Source organism: Gracilinanus agilis, chromosome 3 (genome assembly GCF_016433145.1).
Source record: "Gracilinanus agilis isolate LMUSP501 chromosome 3, AgileGrace, whole genome shotgun sequence".
Classification (NCBI taxonomy): Eukaryota; Metazoa; Chordata; class Mammalia; order Didelphimorphia; family Didelphidae; genus Gracilinanus; species Gracilinanus agilis.
Window position 1 is genome coordinate 342,354,475 of NC_058132.1, and position 11,192 is coordinate 342,365,666.

At 36.1% G+C, this 11,192-nt stretch overlaps 1 protein-coding gene across 2 annotated transcripts in view; it reads left to right on the forward strand.

The window, feature by feature from the left end:
- The window catches only part of KPNA1 (karyopherin subunit alpha 1), a 93,497-nt gene that overhangs the window by 63,510 nt on the left and 18,795 nt on the right, over positions 1-11,192 (forward strand). For both annotated transcript variants that reach the window (XM_044670052.1, XM_044670053.1), the window contains exon 6: positions 7,992-8,123. In XM_044670052.1, the coding sequence (XP_044525987.1) occupies positions 7,992-8,123 (132 nt within the window). The remainder of the gene's footprint in view (positions 1-7,991; positions 8,124-11,192) is intronic.

Genomic DNA, 11,192 nt, shown 5'->3' on the forward strand with positions numbered 1-11,192 from the left:
ATATAGCCTTGTAAGGAGTTAAGACACCAACAAAGGTAGCTATAATATACAACATCATATCATAAAGTACTGCTTGAGATCTGAGTGAAGTGATTATTATCATTTAATAGGAATTGACTTTCTAGAAGAGCTGTTATTTGAGTTGGGTTGTTAAAAATGAAAAAGAATACAGTATAATAAGAGAGGGAACAGGGTCATTCTGGCTATAGGCATTAATGTATAGACAATGATGAGGTTTTTGTTATTTTTTTTAAACCCTTACCTTTTGTCTTAGTATCAGTTCTAAGACAGAGGAGTAAGCAAGGGCTAGACAATCAGGGTTAAGTAACTTGCCCAGAATCACAGTTAGGAAGGGTCTGAGGCTGGACTTGAACCCAGGTCCTCTTTGACTCCAGACCTGGTGCTCTATCCACCTAGCTCCCCCAGTATGGACAATGTTCTGGAAGCACAAGAGTATAGCATAAATTTAGGGAGCACAAAGTAGTCTATTTAGGCAAAAGCCAAATAGAGGAGAACCACTGGTGCTAAAGGATAGGACTGAGGTAGATGTGGAGATAGAAGAATTTGAAATTGGTAGAATATTAGAAATGTTAGGGAACCACTGAAAGCTTTTGTTGGTTGGATCTTGGCATAAGAAAGATTATTCTGTCACTGATATGAAGGAAGAATTAGAAGGAAAATATAAAGTAAGGAAGATCTATCAATAAGACATTAAAGTAGACCATGCAGGTGTTACTAAGAACCTATATTGGGATGGTTACAATAGGACCAAAGATGGGACTGATATAACACATGAGAGAGAGGAAATAATCAAAGGTAATAACTTTGGGGAACAATAGTGCTGGAGTTACTTTTGATCATTTTTACAAATTAATGCAGTGAAGATGTCTTCAACCAATCTTTGGAATTTTTGCTAATTACCTTAAGAAAATTCATTAGGTGCTAAGTGGTTCACCAGATATTTTTATCTTTATATTGAAATATGTCTATCTCAGTTTACTAAGAACATATTAAACATGTTTATAAAACAGCAAAAAGTGGCATTCATCATAGCTTTAATTTATTTTACTGTCTCGGTTGGGCTGTTGTGTTTTTGTTTTTGTTTTTTTCATTTGAACTAAATATGGTGATTGATAAGTTCTGTTATTTGGCAATTCAATCCATGGTCTCAGGATTCTGCATTGATCTAAGATTGGTGCCACATGGGGAACAAGGCAATAAATGGCAGTCATCTATGTAAGTTTCACTTCTGCTGGTCTCTATATTTCTCCCTGTCCAGAGCATTATATATACATGGAATGATGATTTGAAATTTGAACATGTTCCAGATATCTCTTATTTTTAACCTCTTCCCCCTCCCACCCTTACCCCCAACCCTGCTTTCTATCTTCTCATATACTCTGTTTCAGTGATGAATTTCTTCAAGAAGGAAAAACAAGAAACCGAGAGAAGGTAGAGTACTTCAACCTTCCATCAAGTTTCCCTGTTCCAGCTTGAGATTCACCCAATTCCCATTCTCCATTTGGATTAGGACTGTTTTACTAGATGATTCCTGTGTTATATTTTGGTCCCTGGCAAAGACCAGGATGGTCAACAGCCATCTGTATAATATCAGGATCACCTAGAGAACAAGGAAAAAGGCTTTTTGAAGAGTAAATCCAGACAACCAATACTGCAGAGAACAGAGCCTGAGCTTCAAACAACCTTCTGGGAAGGAAACCAAAGGAACCAAAGAAGGAACTTTACTGCAGTCTATTGCATGATATTTTTAATTGGATGAGGGAGGTAGGGAAAGTGGAAAAATTGAATTGATTTGTCCATGATTGTAATGTGAAAGAACACCTTTATCCCATATTAGGAATTAAGAATGCCAGGGAAGAGACACAAAATTCATTCTTAATTCAAGCAGGTTTTTATGAGTAGGTTCAAGATTCTGTGCCATTATCTGGAATAAAGATTATATAGCTCTAAATTTATAGCCATAAATTGAAAAAAGCAGAGACATTCCCAAAGTGAGACAATTCATACTCCATGTCTAGACTCTCTAGTAATGCTAAAAGAGCATAGCATAATCCTGATGTCCGTTATTTCTCCCAGCTTGATCACATAATTCTGTGACATTCTAACATCATCTTCTGAGATTCTTCTGGATATTTGAGCTCTAGAAAAATTCCTCCAGAAATTTAATCCAGCCTATATACTAAGCATACACCCAGATTCATTTCTTGGATCAGAATTATTAGCATGTATATGAATAAGACATCCACTCCAAGAATATGGACATTTTTATACTGAAGAGAGTTCATAGGCAAAAAATGCACTTCCCACATCAGCCTTTGATCTGTGAGGTATTCCTTTAGTTTGAGGAACAAGAGAGAATTCTCATTAGGTGAGCTTTAACCTGTAAAGCAGCTGCTGTCACTCATAAGAGCATCTCCAATATATGTTTTATCATCTTGGCTGCCAAAGAACCCTAATTATCTTTGGGGTGGCAGGATTGCAGGAAGGGCCCTTGTTTGTTGTACTAGCGGTGGGTTGTCTATTTTTCCCTTTTGTGTTCAGAGCACAACATTTTTCTCTCTGAGGTATGAAATCCTTAGAATGGAGAAAAGTTTATATGGAGGAGGGGTTAAGAACCATCATGCCCTGCCATTTATTCAATTGAGGAAGGAGCTCTAAAATGCTTGGAGGGTGGGATAGGGGGAAAGGGTTAGGTTTGGTAGAAAGTGGAATAATAGTTGGCTTGATAGGCCCCTGGCTGTTTGAAGAGGCCTTAGGTTGCAACTTATCCTTGGCTCTCCTATATTTTGGCTAAGGAGCCCTTCCCAGGTACAGAATTTGTCTCATTCCAGCCCCAGAAAGGGAAAACTACATGGCAGCCCCAGATGGGGAGAACCATTTTGCACTCTGACTGAATTCAGAAGAGAATTTGGTTGCTGCTTTACCTACAGCATTTTAGATAAAATCTATCCCCAGAGTCAGGGAACAGGGCAGATATGGGAACACAGTGTTGCTAGAGAAGTGTGCCTCACTGACCATTTGGCTCTAAGAGGAATCACTCTTGCTTTTCAAGTCACTGAAATGCTCAGGACCTAAGAGGAGAAACAGTTCGTTAGAGAGACATTTACTCTGGATACTGTTAGCCTCTTTCTGTCTTTTTCTGTCTGCTACCTGAGAGAAACCAGTCACCAGCTTATATCTTATCTATCCTATTAGAACACTAATGTGGTATGAAATCTGGAGATTTAGTGATAGTGTTGTCTCTCTGTGGGAGAGTTCAGTGGCACTAAGGACTCAGATATCTGATGACTTTAGTTTTTTTAGTAGGAGGCTGTGTGCTGGGTCCAAATACTACAATTTAACTTATCCCTTTCAGGAAATGCAGATAGTATTGGCAATGTATAGCATTTTTGGGGGATCCCTTAGATGACAGCCATGGAATTTGGGCTGTCTCATCCTAGTTTCCTGAGTTCATCTCTTTGTTTGGACCTGACATCTCTGTGATATCTGTTTTAGTGAGGTGCTTTAATACCCTCATGCCTGCTTTATAAAGGCAGCTAAAAACAGAAGCAAATTATTATCTTCTAGCCCCCAAAATTTGGACAGAGGTACTTTATCTTAAAATTACAAATTTCATAAAATGACCTGTTTTTCCCTTTGTCCCTCCCTCTTTCTGACTTAATATGATAAACTGCAGTAAGCCCTTTCTTAACCCTCCTGTTGGTCCTTCTGCCTTTGTTGGAAGGTTGCTTAGAGCTCAGGCACTGTTCTCTGTAGGGTTTGATGTCTAGGTTTACTTTTCTGATATGAGCCTCTCTTTTCACTTGCTCTCTAGGTGAGCCTGATGTAAAATGGGCGACCAGTGATCCTAGCATTTGCTAGGGAACAGTGAGACCTGCAAGGTGGCCAGCAAGAGTCCTGATCCAAATGGAGAAGGGGGACCAGGCGTACTTCAGCATGGAGTGGGAAACTTGATGGGAGGTCAGAAGTACTCCACCTTCTTTGGATTTCTCATTTTCCCTCTCTTAAAAGAACCCATCACTAGAAGGTAGAGATTGAGTGAGAAGGGGAAAGAGAAAGCATCAATTCTTTAGAAAGTCCTACAAATTCCCCAATTGTAGCTGGTTTTTAATAACTTCTCCATGATGAGAGTTGGAGCCAGGGCAAGTGAAACCTTCAGAAAATTTCTACTGCCTGATAGCTTATCTGGTTCTCCTGTACATGATGCCAGACTTAGAATACTGCAAAAGCTTGAGCCTGAGCCCTACAAAAATAGAAATAAAATTACCAAGAGAAAATAAAAATAATAAAAGTTACTTTGGCTGCCACTTTTTTCTGTAGATGATTATTTCTTAGTTTAAAAGGAAATTGTTCATTTGGAAATTTATTATTCATCCCACTTATGCTTTTAAGTTTTAACCAGTTACTGCAAAAGGTTGAATTTTGCAGTTGCTTTTAAAAATTACTCAAGTTTTGCTCCCATTTTAAAAATTAATAACAAGAATAATTTGGACAAACCTATTGGGTAACATGATGTATATGACACTTAAACATCTCTTAAATTTAAAAAACAGATAGAAAAATAAATGATATATGTCTCTGCCTTAAGGAATTTATGATCTACCATGAAAAATAAGATACGTCCACAAATATTATGTTATAAGCATATAAAAATTATAAACAGAGTTCAGAAAACATAGAGATTAATTTTAGCCAAAGGAATCAGAGAATGAGATTGGAAGACCCGAACTGATCTTTGAATGATGGGTAAGATTGCAACTGGTGGAGCAGAATACAATTATCTTTTTAAAGGGATGGCATGAGTAAAGACATCAAGGTAGAAAGTTGGGATCAGCTTGAGGAATGAGATATGCTGGCTATAGCACAGTGGAATATACCATAAATCTACAAAAGTGGTTTGGACTTAAGAGTATAAATGGCTTTGATTGCTAGGCAATGGAGTTGGTATTTTATTAAGGAGGTAATGAAAACCTTTGATGTCCTTTCAGGTTCCATTAAAAAAGTAACATGTTTGGATGTGGACATTAATTGGCATCTATGGTAGATTGAAGGTAGGGAAACTGATTAGGAGGTTATTGCCATAATCTACCAGGTGATAGATAATGAAGGCCTGAAAGTTGGGTAATGACAGTGGGAATAGCAGTTCCTTGTGATACTGCAGAGAACAAATTGACAAACCTTAGAAACAGGTTTGCATGTAGTACACAGAATAGGATAGGAAGAAGAGTCAAATATAACTCCAGGGTCTGAAGGGACTAGCTGGTGAAGTGACTGAGAGAATGGTGTTGCCTTACTAACTCTATGAACATAAACATTTCACCTTCTTGATCCTGAGTTTCTCCCTCTGTAAAATGTTGTGAAGGAGAAAGTCTTTGTAAACTCTAAAGTACTGTTTTAAAAATAACATTTCTATGCACAGAAATAGGAAGGAAGAAAAAAGAGCAGATTTGGGGAAGACATGAGCAGTTGGTTCTAAATGTACTCATTTTTAGGGTCAGTAGAACATCCAGGCAGAGCAGAGTAATCCAGTAAGTAGTTAGAAATGTTGGTCTTGGAGTTCAGGAGAAAGTTTAAGGCCAAAGGTGGAGATTTGGGAATCATCTGTATTAAAGTCAATTTGTGGGGATGAATAAGTCTGATTAGGGAAGAGAAAAAGGAGAGAGCAAGTGAATGCCAACATAAAGGAGATAGAAGGAAGAAAAGTCAACCTAAGAAGAAGCAAGAACCATGGGAGTCCAGTATTCCTGAAACTAAGGGGAAAGGGTAATATTAACACAGGAAGAAGTTAGCTTTGCCAGCTACTACAGAGGTATCTAAAAGATTGAGGACTAAGAGAGGAGACTCAGTCAAGATTGTGTTAGGGGTGGGAATGAAAACCCTATGGTTCAAAGGTTAGAAATGTTCAGTGAGTGATAAAGTAGAGACAATAAGTGATTAAACACAAATGGATATGCTTCCCAAAATGGACAAATGTGATAATGAAATGGCCTACTATCCTTATGAAAACAAGCTCAAATATAGCTGTAATAAATGACCTATGACAATAGATTTCCTCCAAAGATAGAATGAATCATATCCTATACTAAAATGGAATTACAGATATACCGATCAATTAAAACTCACTTCCTCAGCTCCATTTTTAGGGAAGAAAGAAAGAAATATAAAATTGAATTGACTCTTCAGAGAGAAGGATGCTATACTATTTCCTAGTATGTTGACTAGATAGACATACTTCAAGATCAAGGACTCATAAGGAACCTTAGAGATCCTCTAGGCCAGATGTTATCAAATATAGGGGCTGCCCACAATCCTGCTGAAGGAAATGGATTAAAACGTAATTGGAAATGTTTAATAAAATAAATGAAAATGCAATGCAACAATGTTAATTTGTGACTTTCTAAGTCATTATGTGACCAACAGGGATCCAGTTCTATTTGTATTTTATAGCTTGCAACTTTACTGAAGCTGTTATTTCTGTTTCTTTGCTGATTCCTTAGTATTTTTTAAATAAACTATGTCATCAGCAAATAGTTTTATCTTCTTTTTACCTATCGTTAGGCCATTATTTTCTTTTTCTTACTACTGTTGTTGAGACTTCTAGAACTATGTCAGATAGCTGGGAAAGGGGAAATTATTTCTTTACTCCCATATTTATTGGGAAAACTGTTTTGTTATTGTGTACTTTGCTAGCTTTGGGTTTTAATTAGGTGCTTGTTATCAATGTATTTTTAAAACTTATCTTTATGTCTGTACATTGCACATAGTGGGCACTTGATACATGCTTAGTGACTTATTAATTTGTAGGGTTTTTAATATAATTATATGTTGAACTTTATTATGGGTTTTTTCTGTATATCTTGAGATAATCATATGGTCTTAGATGGTTTTGTTTTTAATATGATTATGTTAATTGTTTTCATAATGTTCAACCATCTTTGCATCTAAATATCTTGTATCCAAATCCAGTTTGATCACCATAAATGCTTGTTTGGATAAGAAGCTATCATCTTTTTTTTTTTTTTTTTTTTTGCCAAGAGTTTATTTAAAAGTTTTGATTTGCTATTCATTAATGATGCTTAGTTCCCTGTTATTGCTTTATCTTTCTGTGGTTTAGGTAGTAGGATTATATTTGTCTCATGAAAAGGATTTTGGTAGAGTACTTTGTTAATTTTGGGAAATAATTTGTGTAATATAGCAATTAATTGTTCTAAAGAAGTTCTATAAATGGATTCTACAAATCCATCTAGACCAGAACTTTATCCTATAATAATTTATCCAATGCCATCATCTTAACTTATGAATTCTTACACCTCATGTTTCAGAACCATCTCTTTACTGAAAGACCATCCTTTTCTTATTCTCTTAATATTATTTTAATCTCTTATAGTAGTTATCATTTTGTGGTTTTCTTTCTTGCTGCCTTTGCGTTAAATGTTTAACAATGATACCCCCTCCCAAAAGTCCTTACTCATTTATTTATTGATTTCTACTCCTTGATCTTAAAGTTAGTCATTCTTTGTGTTGTATTAATTAAAAGGCATTTATCAAGTACTTACTGCTTAATGCCAAGGACTAAGCTAAGTTTGGGAGATACGGAAAAGTAGGAGAGCCCTTGCGGTCATGAAACTAACATTCTAATTGAATGAGACACACATATAGTAAGGGTCAACATCAGGGTGAGTAGAAAATCCTGGTGGGCCAGGCAGTGTAGTGTCAATGATCCTTCATCTTACCAGAAATGTTATAGTTGGTGACCCCCCTCCTCTTTGAAGTGGTTTGAATGGCCTCTGAAGAGGTATGAGAGGCTGCATCCAACTGTGTTCCTTTAGTTTGTAAGTACTTAGTTTTGTAATTTCATTTTATCTGACTTGTTATCATATTCCTATTTCTTTGTAGAGAAAGTCTTGAGTGTTCTGTGTATTGTGCATATTTTCACCTATACCAATGAATAATTATTTTTATTTTCATAGTTTGAATCAGCTTGGGTGCTGACAAATATTGCTTCAGGGAATTCCCTTCAGACACGAATTGTGATTCAAGCAGGAGCGGTGCCAATCTTCATAGAGCTGCTCAGCTCAGAATTTGAAGATGTGCAGGAGCAGGTAAAGAAACAAAGAGAATTAAAATTGTCCAGTAAAAAAGCATCAGGCTTTCATATTAAAAGATATTTTCCCTTCAACCTTATTTAAATAGGATTTTTATAAACATAAAATCCCTAACAACTCATGGTTCCTCAGAGGGTGATGTTTTATAAACCTTAATCATAGATGAAATGAAACCTTAGTCTTTAGAAAATACAGTTGGAGTGAAGGATATTATATTGCCCAGTTTGATGCATAGGTATTTCCAGGTCTGGAATGTGGATATTTTGCAATTATAGATACTACAAATTCTTTTGAGCAAGAAATTCTATGAGACCTAGCCCTAGAAGCAAGTAGGTGGTACAGTGGATCTCGAGAGTGCCAGGCCTGGAGTTGGGAGGACCTGGGTTCAGATCTGTTTTCAGATCACTTCCCAGCTATATAACCCTAAGCAAGTCCCTTAAACCCATTTGCTTAGCCCTTGCCCTTCTGATTTAGAGTTTTCACTAAGACAGAAAGTAAGAATTAAAAAAAACAAAACAACAACCCAACCATAGCTCAACTTTTTGGATAATCAATTCAACAAAAATGCTGTCATTTTTATTGGTTTTTATTCATAGTAACTATACTTTATAGAATTGAGTACTTACATAGAATTATATACAGAAGTGCATATAAGGAATTATTTTCAGCATTCTAATGCATAGATTTGGTTATTCTGTTCCTTTGCTTAAAACTCTTCAAGGCTTCCAACTGAGTAAAATCAATTTCCACAGTAGGGGGACTTAAAGAACATTCAAGCCACTCCACTGCCCAACTGGGGGCAAATATATAAGGAAATATACATGTATATTTGAATATATATATATATATATGAAACTTTATAGAATTAACTGGTCTTTTAAAAAATTGGATTCCCCACCCCCAACAAAAAAATAAAACCCAAAACATTAGAAGGATCAAGTGCATTACTTGATGGAAAAAAAAGATTCTAATTTTACTCTGAAATAAAATGTTTTATGCTACTATTTTCTTTTTGCCTTCTGTATTTAAAAATATGCTTTGTGTCCATTGACATAGTTTGATCCTTTGAGGTAATCTTAAATTCTAGTACTTGTAGTTAAGAATGCCTGGCATAGTTCAGTGTGGGTACAAGAAAAGACAAAACTAACAGTCCCTGTTCTCAAGGAGCTCACAGACTAATTGAGGAAACAATAGCTATGGTGATAAGCAAGATATAGACAGGTTGAATTGGGGATAATCTCAGAAAGCATTGTGATTAAGGAAGATTGGGAAAGGCATTTTATAGAACAGGGGTCGGCAACCTTTTTGGCCGTGGGAGCCATAAACGCCACATTTTTTAAAATGTAATTTCGTGAGAGCCGTACAGTGCTCACAGTGCGCGCTCCTGTAACAGCGCCTGAAAAAAAATTGACTTTATGGCTCCTGCAGAAAGAGCCATATGTTGCCGACCCCTGTTATAGAAGACAGATCTTTATCTGAGATTTGAAGAGAGACAATAGGCAGAGAGGTAAGGAGGAAAAGAGTTTCAGGCATTTAGGAATCAAGTAGTGAAAATGCCCTGAGTTGGGCAGTGGAGTGGCTTGAATATTCTTCAAATTCTCCTACTATGGAGATTGATTTTACTCAGACAGAAGCCTTGAAGAGTTTTGAGCAGAGGAACAGAATACCTAAATCTGTGTATTAAAATGCTGAACCTGGAAATAGTGTGATTTATTAGAAAGGAAAGAGAACCAAGGAGGGTCAGTAGTTCAACTGACTGAGAGCCTTAATTATGAGTGGTGGCAATAAGAGAGTAGGAATTCTAGATAGATGACACAGGAAGGTTTAGCAGTGCTTAATATTAATAGCTGATTGGATGTGGGAAGTGATGGGATGAATTAAAGATAACAGATTTTACTGGCCAATACCACTTACAAAAGTGGAAAATTATGGTGGAAAAAAATAGTACAGTCATGAAGTAAAAATAGGTTTTTGACCTGTTATTTATTGCCCTTGTGAAAAAGCCAATTAGTTGGAAAGGTACAGTATGTTAGAGTACACTTTAGGCTAAGTTGCCAACAAAGGAGTATTTAGAGAGGTAGTTGGAAAATGAGGAGATTGTGCTGTTTCTGAAGTTAAAACATGAGGAGAGGAGGGTATCTGGCAGGAGTCAGCAGTGTCATAAGCTACAGAGAGATCAAGGAAGATATGACTAGAGTAAGGACATTGATCAATAGGAAAGATTGTTCCAAAAACTTAAATCATAAGAGAAATACAGCAAATTGGAAAAGATGACATAGCATGGAAACAGTCACTGGTGAATTCAATGGATATGTTGAGATTTTTTGAGCTTTCTTTTTTTTTTTTAAATCATTGTTACAAGACTCACTGGATAGGAAAAGAAAAGGAATTTATTTGGAGATGAATCTGATGGGAAGACAAAGTTAAAAATAAGTTTAAAAAATGGAGGAAAATCTGTTTGAATTTGGTTGTTGATTTGGCTGTTTAGAATGAAATTTCAGTAGAATGCAGGGGAAGAAAGCCAGGGATTGAGTAGAGTTGAATTTTGGTAAAGTAGTGAAGCCATGAAATTTAAGTCCTTAAATTCTGTCTTAGAATAAATACTACATATTAGAATCATTAAAGAGCAGTATGGGCTAGGCAATGGATGTTAAGTGACTTGCCCAGAGTTACAAAGCTAGTAAGTAGGAGGAGCCAAATTTGAACTCTCATTTCCAGGCCTAACTCTCTTTTTCACCAAGTTATCTAGCTTCTCCCCACCTCCCTTTTAACAGAAGAACAATTAAACAAAAATGAACCAAAAATGCATATGCAGCATATTACACCTAAAATGCTTACCTCTTTATTGAGATGGTTTTTATTGACTATTCTATAGGACCAAAATATTATATTGGGTTCAGCTCAGTTGCTTTTTAGCTAAAGTTACTAATTTCTGTTTATGCTTTCTTTGTTCTTCGTCATACATACAAAGTGTAAATTACTTTTTCCTAAGACGTTTGTCTTTGTGAGGGTAAAGAAGTGTTGTACTTTATTAGATGATGTATAAAAATGTCACAAGGAAGAAAT